The sequence below is a fragment of the Colossoma macropomum genome, unplaced genomic scaffold (genome assembly GCF_904425465.1).
Source record: "Colossoma macropomum unplaced genomic scaffold, Colossoma_macropomum, whole genome shotgun sequence".
Lineage (NCBI taxonomy): Eukaryota > Metazoa > Chordata > Actinopteri > Characiformes > Serrasalmidae > Colossoma > Colossoma macropomum.
Window position 1 is genome coordinate 773,896 of NW_023494810.1, and position 12,854 is coordinate 786,749.

General features: G+C 40.7%; 1 protein-coding gene across 1 annotated transcript in view; it reads left to right on the top strand.

Annotated features, from left to right (window-relative positions):
* The window catches only part of ephb2b (eph receptor B2b), a 279,294-nt gene that overhangs the window by 88,314 nt on the left and 178,126 nt on the right, over window positions 1-12,854 (top strand). The window contains exon 2 of the mRNA XM_036559359.1: window positions 5,714-5,793. Coding sequence (XP_036415252.1) covers window positions 5,714-5,793 — 80 coding nt within the window. The remainder of the gene's footprint in view (window positions 1-5,713; window positions 5,794-12,854) is intronic.

Genomic DNA, 12,854 nt, shown 5'->3' on the forward strand with positions numbered 1-12,854 from the left:
TGAGTCCCTGAGGCTGCTTCTTTTGTTTTTTGATACTTTCCCCAACTTCCCTGCAGAAATTATGCTACGTTTGACTAATGCTCATAAGTCTGAATTCCCAACCTAGGAAAAACCAAAGAAAATGCTCCTTCAACTGGGAATTCCTGCTAGGAAAGTCCTGAAGTGCTCCCATAAGCTCAGCTTTAGATGTCATATCAACATGGCTGCTCACACTGTCAACAGTAATAAAGTGCTACTTATCTACTTTTAAATAGGACCACAGTAGCATTTTCTTTAGATCAGTCAGCATTCCTGAAATTTAAACACTGACCGTAAACATTTTGAGAAGGTAAATACACACATACAAGTTGCATACAAGTTGCATAGACTGTGCTTTACAATTCATCACATGCCTGAAACCACCAGCCAAGGGCGTTATGACTCTTACTGTACTCTTTACTCTTAATTACTGTTATCATTATGACATATAATTATCATCTCACTCCGTAGTCGAAGGCCTGACTCTGCATTGCGTTGTGATATCAATGGCACCTCAGTGCTGTTTCACCAGCCTAATTATAAGCAGGGATCTGAGCAATGTGATAAGTGAATGGAACGTGAAATGTGCTATTATGCCTGCATAGATCGGCGAGTCACTGAGATGCAGCATACGGCTAAATATAATCTGGCTGCATCTGGAGCCAGTTAATTGGAAGCTATGGTTTTCCTTGGAAAATCAGCGGAAATCTCAGGCTACCAATATGCCGAAAAACTGCATTCCTCACCAAAACCAAGCGGAAAGAGTGTTTTTGGCAAAGTGTCTCTGCGTTTCAGCAGGAACAAGGTCCGTCTTAACTGCAGCCAACTCCACAGCAGATGTGAAACGTTCGAATCTTGGTGCGTGATTAATAAAAGCTCTATAAATCATTAAGTATTTCCAATGGCAGAGACTGTTAAGACTAGTAATTACATTAATCGCAAAGGCGCTTTATCCTCAAGGGCCTGTAAAAGGAAATCAAAACATCCATTTTAATCTGTGATAAGAAAAAAAAAAAACTTTTCTCAGTTCTATCAAAAGTCATCATGTAAGTCGTTGTAAAGTCCATCAGCTTAGGTTTGATGTAATTAGCATAGGAAATTAATTAAGGCAGCAGTGAAATATTATGGATTAATCAAGCTAGTTTTCCGTAACTGAAATGACTGAGTAGGACAGTACAGTACACATATTAATATTCATTTTGTTTTAATATGGGAGTTACAGTGCTGTGAAAAAGTATGTGCCCCCTTCCCAATTTCTTCTATTTGCACAATTATCACCCTTAAATGTTTCATATCATCAAACTGCTTTCAATGTTAGACAAAGAAAACCCAAGCAAACGCAAAATGCTGTTTTAAATGATGATTTAATTTATTAAAAGAGAAATGCTGAACAGCCCTACCTGGCCCTGTGTGAAAAAGTAATTCCCCCCCTTTACTAAAATCAACCAGTTCACTAAATTCAGTTGATTGTTGGGTTTAGTATGATTAGCCACACCCAGACATGATCACTGCCACACCTGTTGAATCTAAACATCACTTTAATAGAGGCTGTCTGGCGGCACATGATGCCACGTTCTAAAGAGATTCAAATACAGATACGAAACAAAGTCAAATCTACCGTCTGGAAAGGGTTACAAAGCCACTGCTGAGGCTCTGGGACTCCAGAGAACCACAGTGAGAGCCGATATCCACAAATGGAGAAAATCTGGAACAGTGGTGAACCTTCCCAGGAGAGGCCAGCCTCCCAAAATGTCACCAGTTTTCACCATTTAAAAGCTGCATTTTGTTTACTCATGTTCTTTATCTTACATTAAATTAGTTGGATGATCGGAAACATTTAAATATGATAAATTAGCAAAAACAGAACAAATTGGGAGGGGGCAAATACTTTGTCACAACATTGTAGGAGGTAATGCAAGCTGTAAATTCAATAGAGTTAGATTTGATGCTATTAAAAATCTTATAAATGTCAAACACTGCAACAAATTTGAATGGTTTACACTGTTCTGTTAAAAAAAAAAAAAATCCATGATGTTCCTAAATATGATAATCATGAAGCTCTCTGTACCTGAAAGCATTTATACTTATACTGGAAATCTAGTTTTCTTAGAAAATTCCTTGTTTTTTAATTGTACTTTACCAGCCGATGTGATCTTGTATTATATATATATATATATATATATATATATATATTCTCCACATTTGCATAATGCACAATTACCGTTTATTCGCTGAATTTAACACATTGGAGAAAAAATAAAACATGAAATGTGGCCTGTGCAAAAGTGATGGCACATTTTGTATTATGTATTTATATAATATGTATTGTGCACTAAAATTTGCCAAAGAGTGCCATATTTAAGCTTGTTCCCTGTAGAGGGTGTGAACTTATTTTCACTCAGAAAATCAACAAAATGAATAATTTTACAGAGGGTGTTCAAACTTATGCATACAACTGTACACATCATGACATTCGTGTATCACTACACTCCTTTGACTAACATACATTCTGAATGCAGCGCTCCCACCTGCTTACCCTTGAGGACGCATGCCACGAGAAGCGACTGAATGTGTTCCCTTTGACCCCAATTACCGGAGGTGTATGTTTACACCCACTAATCCAGAGCAGATACAGTGACCTCCCTTCCAGCACTGCGGACGCTTTGTTTCTCCAAGCAAGCAGCCTCACCGCAAAGCCTGCAGGGTAAAGGTCTAGCAGGGCCTTCTGTGCTGACCTGAGCTGCTTGAGGATGCTGGAGGAAGTCCGCTCAGGTTATCGGCCTTGACTGATTTCCACTGAACCCAATGGTCTGTTCTCTTCCACATGGATTATCATTCCATTCCCGGCGAATGCCACGCTAAGGCCTGAGTCCTGTCACTGTGCGAACGAACACAAAAGGCGGCTTGTCTCTCGCACCAGCGGTAGGATATACCTCTCTTTCAGCCGCTGATGGATATTTAATGAAAACGTTCGTTTGCAGACTATTCCTGGAATCCTCTGAATGGGATCTGTGCTTTAGAGGTCAGAGTGTTCATGCTGCATTTTGATAAGCGTCACTGGCACTTGTGTTGTCGGTCCATTAAGATACATTTACATTCTTAGAACATGCGTAATTCATAACACAGTCGCTTATGTAGGAGTTTCCGAATATATAGGCTGACATGTTGTGTGTAGTGGAGTGGACTGCAGGTACGTACTTGCAGGTGTTTTCTTGTCACAACATATAGCTGCTGTTGCACATATACCCTCGTGTCTCCATTGTTGTCATTCTTTGTATTTTTGCATTTATTGAAAACTCCAGTTATTCTTCACATTGTATTAAACATTTCTGATAAAAGGACCAACAGAAATGGGCCTAAATTACTTGGAATAAGATGTTTTTACAATGATTTCCATTCTAAATTAAGAGTGCTTTTTCTTTCCTCTCTAAACTTTAGGTATTAGATATACAAGGTTTTGTTCTGACAGCGACGATGGAATCTGTTCATTTAAAAAAGAATAATAACAATTAAAAAAAAATAAGTACTTGGATTTGCCAAAACAAGATAACGTGTTCCTTTACTTATGGTGTCTTAGAGAGCCTTGCAAATATGTATGTCACACATAATGACAAATTTCACTGATTGTTTTTGTCCTTTGTCATTTTTCAGCCATCAAAGCTCCCCACACTACAAGACTCGACCAGAATAAACGCCACACACTTTCAGGTTATGATATAAACCAGTCGACATATAGATCAAAACAAACATAATGCGTGACACTGAGACACAGAATACTGTGGTAGTTCTGCTGTTACGTGTGTTTGCAAAGAAAAAGCGAACAGTTGTTCGGACAGGAATGAAATAAGTTGTTTCTCAGTTTAAACAAGCAACATCTAGAAAACAGAAATAAATGCGGCTTGTGGAAATATGCATTATCATATCAGTGGATTTTTATGCTTCCATTCTGCTCGGCTTTCAGTTCAACCTTGACTCTCGTTGGTTGTCAGTCAGTGTCAGCGTTTCATATGAGAATCATTGCTCCACCCACACTGCAGGGTGTTGAGCTGTAATTATTGAATGTTTAATATAAACAAATATAACTTGAAATTGGGACGGCCACGACTGGACTGGGAGTAGATCAGAGAGTAAGAGATTAGATTATACACACCACAGGATAATCTGGCAAGATAATGGTTTATGACCAGCCTGAAATCGGAACACTTTCAGAGATTGTTGGGAAAGATAAATCGGCTCGATTCTTCTGCATTGTGGGCTGGACATTAGTTATATTATCCTTAAATGATAGCTGATGGTGCCCACATTGGCGATGTAGACTCATAAAAGCACTATGTTCAGTGGTTATGCCTGAAAACATCTGGCAAATATCAACATAAACATTAAAACTGTGATGTTAGATTATCGTCGCTGTCTAAAGAAAAACAAGTATCTCCAAAATAACTTTAGAGGAGAAGCTTCTTTACTGTCAATGCAAGTTAATGTAAAGAAATTTTATTTGAAGTAATTTTAAAGCGTTTCCATTGGTCCAATCATCATGAAATCTTCACACAATGTAAAGAACTGCTGCTGAACTCTAACTGTGCAGAAAACTAAAAAACGAAAAAGTGGAGATACTCGGTTTTTGTTGCACAGCGATGATATATGGCTTATAGTCTATTAAGAACAGTATCAGTTAATGATAAAAAGTCCTTTGTCCAACAGATAAAGACGTGTAAAAATGTAGTGTGGATTTCAAGTGATATTTTCCCATTAAAACTACCTCATTTTAAAGCTTAGTAGTTTCTAAATAAGACATATTGTATAAGGATCGATATCGGCCGATACTCAAGGTGTCAGTATCAGTATCAGAACAGAAAAGTGGTATCACGCCATCCCTTGTGCATTCATATCAATTTGATCTTGAACTCACATAATGTAACCTAAAATATTATCTCTGCAAATAACCTTAAAAGTCTGCAAAGGCATATTGAGAGCAAAAACCAGGGCTGATTGCAATTCCCCATGTCAATCTGGGAGTACGTCTCTATTGGAAGTGTCTCTGGTGGTTATCTCAGTGTTGTAGTGCTCCTAACCCACATCCTGTACCCCCATGTAACCTCCCCAGGGTCTCAGCCCTATAGTAGGCTCTTGTCTCAGAAAGATCTTGGCTGAGTCGCGCAGTCAGAAAGTGGAACCCACTATTTCCTGTTCCCTACATTTCTGCAGACTCCTTTTCAGACTTAACCGCTCTTTTCGTTTTTACTGCTCTGGACAGTCGGAATAACAAAGCTGATTTAATGCTGGCACTTGTCAGATTGGTTGATAATATTTTACACAGCGGTCTGTTCTCTTGTATCCGAAAGGACCATAAACGACTGGGGGATGGGGGGGGGATATTATTCTGGAGAGTATGCTGAAATATTCATACCTCATATCTTATTACATTTTAGTATTCCTTCTTAGAGGACTGAGAAAGATTAGCTTCCATATTTCATGTAAAGTTCTTGGTGTTCCTTCATCCTCGGCCGTCTGTGCTTTAAGGATATTCATGAGTTATGAAACCTCTTTATGAATGATGTGAAATGTTGTGGTTATCGTCTTGCGTGTGTTTTTAAACTTTTGAATTATTGCGGCTGGCACCCGTAGTGTTTGTGAGTTGTCTGTAATGTGATCTTTACTCAGTGGTAACCTTGAATATTTCCTTTTGGCTCCACAGAAACTTTAATGGACTCCACCACAGCGACAGCTGAACTGGGCTGGACAGTGTTTCCTGTGTCGGGGTCCAGCGACAACAGCGTAAGTGCCATGCTTTTGTGACAAGTGTGTTGATTTGCCAGACCGTTGTTTCATGGCTGCCCAGCCCTATTCCTGGAGAGCTTTGGCCCTTCGGACTTCAGTTCCAGCCATAATCGAACACACCCGAGCCAGTTAATCATGGTCTTCAGTATCAGAACATTAGAGCCAGGCTTGCTGGAACTAAACTCCGCAGGCTGGTAGGTCTCCAGGAATGGGGCTGGGCTGCCATGATGTAATTATAACTGGGGAAAAGAATATACTGGCAGCCCAGAAGAATCGCTCAGGCACACATATGTCATACACTGATGTTTAGCACCTGTTTGTGATGTGTTTGAATGGACATGTCCATTGTGAGGAAAGCCATGATAAATGACCACTCCCTCTACTATCTGTTTGATGTGTGTGGCTAAAAGTAGTGTGGTTGTTAGGGACTTTGTATGTGTAGTAGGGTGGGCCATATAACATGATCCTAAATTCAGTCAAACAGCACTAATTATGACCTCTTTGCAGTGAAACATGCAGTACTGACGATTTCCCTGAGATGCTCAGAAAAGCATTGTGATATTGTGATGTAATACGTTGTGATTTATCTAAATAACAATAGATATCATTATATCATCAGTGGTGAACCATGACTGTTAGAGCTAGGTTTTCAATTCAAGCCATAAATGACCAAACACGGTCAAACATGAGAAAGAAACACCTCTATGATAATGTTAATTTTTACTGGCGGCCCTTTGGGATTGTAGTACTTTGTTAGTGTCAAGCTAAAGCCAATTTACAGGAGCTTTTTTTGGCCATTTTAGATTAAAAACAGGAGCTTTCCATGTTTTACTAACATATTTACATATATTTTACCTTAAGTCTGGCATAGAGCTGCCACCGCTGTTTTCCATTTCTAGCAACACATTGATTAGGCTGCTGCTCATTTATAGTATATACTTCCAGAAGACCTAGAGTGACTCGCCTGTTGAAAATCAAAACATGATTGGTTGATTCCTTTGTCAATTTATAATTATGCTGATTAATAACGCGTTAGGCCTTCTCTTCAGCTCTTGAAGCCCTGACCAATAGAAGAGCTCTTTTAGCTGTTTCTACCTAAATACCCCAGAGAAAAACAAGGATTGGCCAAATTTCACTGAACTTTCAAGAATATTGACGTTTTGTTTCCGTCCAAAACAAAACAAGGAAATAGAGTAATATAGAGAGTAATATATCGCTGTTGTCAGAAGAAAATCTCGGTTTTTGATGTTTTATGTTTTATGTTTTTTGACATAATTTGGAAATAACTGTTTCCTTTACATTGTCTGTGAATTTCATGATGAATGGACTAAAAGAAATGACCTAAAACTACATGGAAAAAAATCTGGTTCAATTGACTTACATTAAAAGTAAAGTATGTTTTTTGCTTTTCCTGTGAAGTTGCCATTTTGGACATACAGGGTTTTCTTCTGACAACAGGGATATGTGTGATTCTATTGCATAAACATTATATAAAAGTTACAGATATGTACTTTTTTTTTGCTCCCAGAAATCTTTAGGCCTTTAGTGCACTGTGAGGCTGTATTATTTACAAAAGTGCGAGTAGTAAAGGTGTTGGATTATAATTAAGGGCAAGAAAACGTGATTAGGACAGAACTCTCGCCAGTGAGAGTGGTTGGTATCGCATTGTGGCTAACGTAGTTACCTTCCATGTGTCAAACAGGGTTGATTCCCTGCTCAGGTAAGCACAGCATGCTATACCTATAATTGGACTCCTAATGCTGCTTTCACCTACATCTGTATCTTGACTCAACTGCGAGTTGCTCTCGATAGGAGCGTCTGGCGAATGTCGTTAACATGGACGTGTTGTAGTTTTCTCATATTGTGCTGCAGTCAGACGTTGACATCACCGGTTGGACACTTATAAAAGACATGAAAACATTCCTGGTTTTCTGTGCCCTTTGCACCACATCGGAAGCAGAGGCTTTCCGAAAGCCGGGCCAAAAAAGTGGGATCCATCCAGGCCAAAACCTGCATACCAGTCCAGCACTCGCTGGTCCGAGAGAAAACAAAGTTCCAGACTCCTCAGGGCTCCGCCCCCATGCCAAAATCTAGACTCCTGCATCCCGAAAACAGAAAAAATATGTTGTTGAGTAATTTACTGGTGTATTGCGGAAAAACCACTCCCTATTTTATTCAATTATTTATGCTTCTGTGGTCTGTTTTTGGGGGGCTGGTTTAAATTATACCGTGCCGTGTGTCTGCATGCAGTCAGGGAAAAAGAGCGAAAGAGAGAAGAAAAAGAAACGAGAGCAGAAGAAAAAGGAACGGAAAGCTTTCAACGGGCCCAGTCGTGCAACTTCAAAAGTTTTTCAGATATAATTTTGCTCACCATCATCACGTCAAACCTGAGGGCACGCAGCCTCTTCCTCACTGATGGTGCAATCAATACGAGAGAACAAAGAGGAAAACCTATCAGGCTCCATGCTTCTGGATCCAATCTGAAATGGAACGATATTCACTTTCTTCTCATCCTCCCAAAACGTGCGGCCCTCCGGAATTGCCCACGCTTTGCATCACCTCTTTTTCATCTGCGCAAAAATACGGCCCCACGAAATAATGACACGAGTCAGTTTAATTCGAGCAAATGACAGCGTGGAGTTCAAAGGCGTCGCCCGGCTAGGAAAAATACAAAGTCGCCTCAAATCGCTCGCTCAGAGTTGCAGTACAGAGCTTTTCTTTGTGTTCCTCACACCTTAGTCAAAGCAAATAAGCATGAAATGGGTCTTTTATCCCACAGAGAGATGAGTTCACTCTTAAGAATGCTGTTTCTCAGGCCAAGTTAGAGGCCGAGCTTTTAAGGCTACACAGTTTCTATATAATATTACACATCCAGAAACAAAGCTCTATGCGTCATACGCCTCTCAGCAGTCAGCCTCTGTTATTGTACAGGAATACGGGGGCTCTACACAATGCGTATTGAGCTGTTTTGGAAAAGGCAGCGTCTGCGGTAGTGCAGAACAGGTGGGATAGAAACCTTAGGGACAGAGCAGACTTAAGTTATTGTCTTACAGCCCTGCTGAGCCCCAGAGGCCGAGCTACAAGATCAATATCAGTCACGGTGTGGAGCGCTCCGTCACCGGTTGGCTTTCGTGACACTGAATAGCTTTGTTAAAGGAACGGCTTTGCAAAAACTCCTCAGTTTCCCCTTCACCCCAAATCCGGTCGATCAGTCAGGACTTGTTTGGTGTCCAAAGATTACGACAAAAAAAAAAACATGGACAAAAATATGGGCACAAAATTTATGACAGTTTGAAAAAACCCAGTCAAATGTCATGCAATGTTGATTTTGTAAAAAAAAGTGAAAAAATATAAATGTATGTTATATAAAATATATTTCGTGCCAATCTTAGTGCAAAATTTCCATTTATTTGCTGATTTTAACAAACTGGAAATAAGATATAAAATGTTTTTTTCCAATATTTTTCCCCATTGTGTTCAATTCAGCACTTAGAAAGTGAAGGCATGACTCTGCTTTTCATGCATTTATAGATAACTTCATGTCCATATAAGCAAGTCTGTTTGAAACTACTCAGAACTTGGTACTCTTTGATGTATGTGCTGCATCAGCCTCGTAGCTCCAAAGCCAAACTAAAGAAGCAAATTTCAGACGGTAAATATGTCTCGGCTGACTTCGTTAGGGTGAAGAGAAGATTTTGTACATATATTTTTTATTTTACCCAGTTTTCACTTTAAGAAATATAGGCTCCAGCATCTTGTTATGTAAATCAGTTTGTGGTAAAATCATTAAATTACTGTATTGACCACATTTGAGGTAAGATGAAAATGCGAGCATTTGACTGGAGTGAGCCAGTCCTTTAAATAAAGGCTTGTGAGGGTGAAGACGATAAAGTGTCTGGATGCGACAGTGATTACTTCATCCTTTCATCTGGACGTTGACTGTTTTGCTCTTGAGACATGAAATCACAGTGAAGGTCCCACCAGGCTTGTTCGCACAGTGTTCGGGGTGCATGTGCTGAAAGCTGTAGTGCTGCAGTATAACGACTTTGGTAAAGGCAAATTTATAGTGAAAACCACAAAGTGTGCGCAGATTTTATTTATCTTTTACCAGTATTTTTACTCTAGAATACTAGAGAGTACTTTGGTACATACTTGCTTCTACAGCCACAGAGACGGATGTGCTAAACCTTTTTTTGCGTCAGTTTCAGGTGCAAATCGGACACATTCTGTCTGTGTGTAACGCACAGAACTGGAGCCTAAACATGCAGCTTATGAGCTGAGTACATGGTAAAAAGCAAAATGTGCTTCTCTTGCTCAGCATTTGTGGGAGGACCAAGCAAAACATGGGAGATTTACTGAAAATGTTACGTTATGATATTACACACGCAGCTGATGACGTATTCGCCAAGTTTCGCGTCAGTTTTTGTCAATTAAAAAAAAAAAACCTGCATAAATTTGCATTAAGGTCTCAAAAGACGTTTTGTAAAGAGACTTCTTTTAATATAACTATATATAATTTGTGATATTTTTCACTGTAAAGCATGAATAAGTGAATTAAATAAATAAATAGACTCAGAAAACTGTAGCCAGCTTTGCTAAAGATGCACCTTTCTCCACTCAGAAATGTCGGGCAAACTTTCCTACACAATCTGCTCTCAGCTCCTTCACACTTCCGTCAGCAAACACTTTGCCGTCCTCAGGCTGTGCTGTATGAATGGACGCTTCTGATACAGGAACATCAGAAATCACATCGCAAGCATTTTCTTTAATCGGAGCCTGTAATGCTCCAATTTCAGTAAAACGTTGTGATGGAAAGGCTTTTTTTCGGACGTGGGCGCGTTACGTAAGGCGGTTTATTCCTAATTTATAACTGCTGTGGAATGTGCAGTTCTTGATAAATGCTGGGAATAAAATCATTACCAGCTCTGTTATGCAACTGGTGTACACTGGAGGACAAACGCACACCTTCTGTTTACCGTCCGGGGCCACTCGCACTTTGGCATCTTATTTCAGATGTAAAACAGCAGCGTAGGAATTTACACACTCACGACTAATATGACTGATCATTTTACCCGTCAGCACTGTCGGTTTTCAGTCTGAGACACGTTTAATGAAAATTTAGGGGTAAATATGAAAGATTGCACTGCTAGATTACACCGAAGTAGTCTTCTATAGATACTAGACTAAATGATAGGAGCGCATCCTCTGCCTGAGGTCTCATGACTTCTATCTGCGGTGACTCTATTCAGGACTGTACTTTATATAGTTGACAACACACTTTCTCTATTAGTGGTCAGCGTGAGAGGAGCTACAAAGAGCTGTAAAGAAACAGATGGTCCTAAAGAGCTCACGTCTGGTTGCAATATATAACGCGCTGTACCCCTCGGAGCCCCTCCGAAGAGGCATTTGGCTCGGGAGCGCACTTCATGGAAGTCATTTCGAAACTGAACGACCGTTCGTTTTGTTTCCACGTCAATTAGAGCCGCTCCTTAAAACAGTATTTTACAATTTGAGGGCCTTCTCTTCAAAGGCTCAAATGTCTGTGTGGTCATCGAGTAACGTAAAGAGCGGAGCATCAAATCAGGTTTGGCAGCATCTAGTCTGATGGTTTTGATTTGTCCCAAGAAGAAAACGTAAACATGATCCACATGGAGATCGCGAGAGAAGGGTTAAAGAGCCAATAAGAAGCTTGTTTGTCTAACTTCACATGTTGTGCATTACCAGTGGATGGAGGTAATTGGAGTTGACTGCTAAAGACAGCTCAGTTAGTGGGACTCTCTCTCTCTCTCTCTCTCTCTCTCTCTCTCTCACACTCTCACTCTCGTTCTCTCTCTCCACCCTCCTTGCGGTTGGAAGCCCAGCAGTGCATTGGGACGTACCCCCGCGCCGCTCTGTAATCCTACACATGGTCCGGGTGTCATTTGTCCCACACGTCCCCCCCAGGACAGACGTGTCTACTGACAGATTTCCCGCAACTGAAAATCGGGCGACTCAGGCCTCCGACTGCTTCCATTGTTGCCTTTTTGCGTGAATTATTTATTTACACGAACCCTCTGTGAATTCTTTGCACAATGTACCCTTTCGCCTTTCTCACTCAGCCTAAATTTCAACGGCGAGATTATGTGAGGACATAATTCATGTTAAGAGGTCTCAGCAATGCTCCGTTTTTTCGGCGCTTACTGTGTTACGCTAGTCGAAATGACAGAACTGGGAGAACGTTATGATAGCTGGCCTCATGTACTCTTCATAGGTTATGACAGTTTATTAGTAAAAGATGCTGAACTCCGGATAAAAATCCGAGAGTTGTGTTATGGCGGAGCAATTAATATTGAAAAAATGGTGATCGCTGGCAGCCTCTTTGTCCCCCGAAGCTAGCCTGCTCCATAATTCACCAGGAGCACTCTGCTACGCTAGGTTGTACCGATCACAGGGAGAAAGAGAGACTGTCAGAGAAGCTTATAGATTACAGCTCAGTTGAACTTTCTCTCTCCTTGGGTGGCAGAGGAGTTATTGATTTTGAACTTAATTCCCTGAGAACATTCTGCTGTATATCAGCAGGGTACATTCCCTGAAACTAGCAAGAGACCCCTGAATGCTACCGTCTCCAACAGTCATTTGCATTGTCTGGTGTGTTTGAGTTGCGCCAAAGACGAGGCCATTAGTTACCATGTGTGTTTAATTACATGGACAATGCGTTGTGCATGCCAGGACTTTCATAAGGCATGACTGTAACAGCAGTAGGATATTGAACTTGCCTTGGCTTGCAGTGCTAGCTGTCTGTCCTAATTGCCGGAGTACAGTAATGGGGTAAGTGAAGAAGAAGAGCAAACCCCTTAAGAATTCGGTCATAATTGGAAGATGGAGGACACAGCATCTATAGGCCCAAGGCTGTTTCCATCCGGTGAACTGAGCCGCGCGGATAGACCAAGTTCCACACCAGCACGGAGTGTGATGACCCCCTTTATATTTAAGAGCGACCTTGAAGGCCAAGGCTTGAACCACAGACTCGACGGCGCCCCACTTTCGCCGGTGCTCTTTCTGTTCGGGTGCTGGTCTAT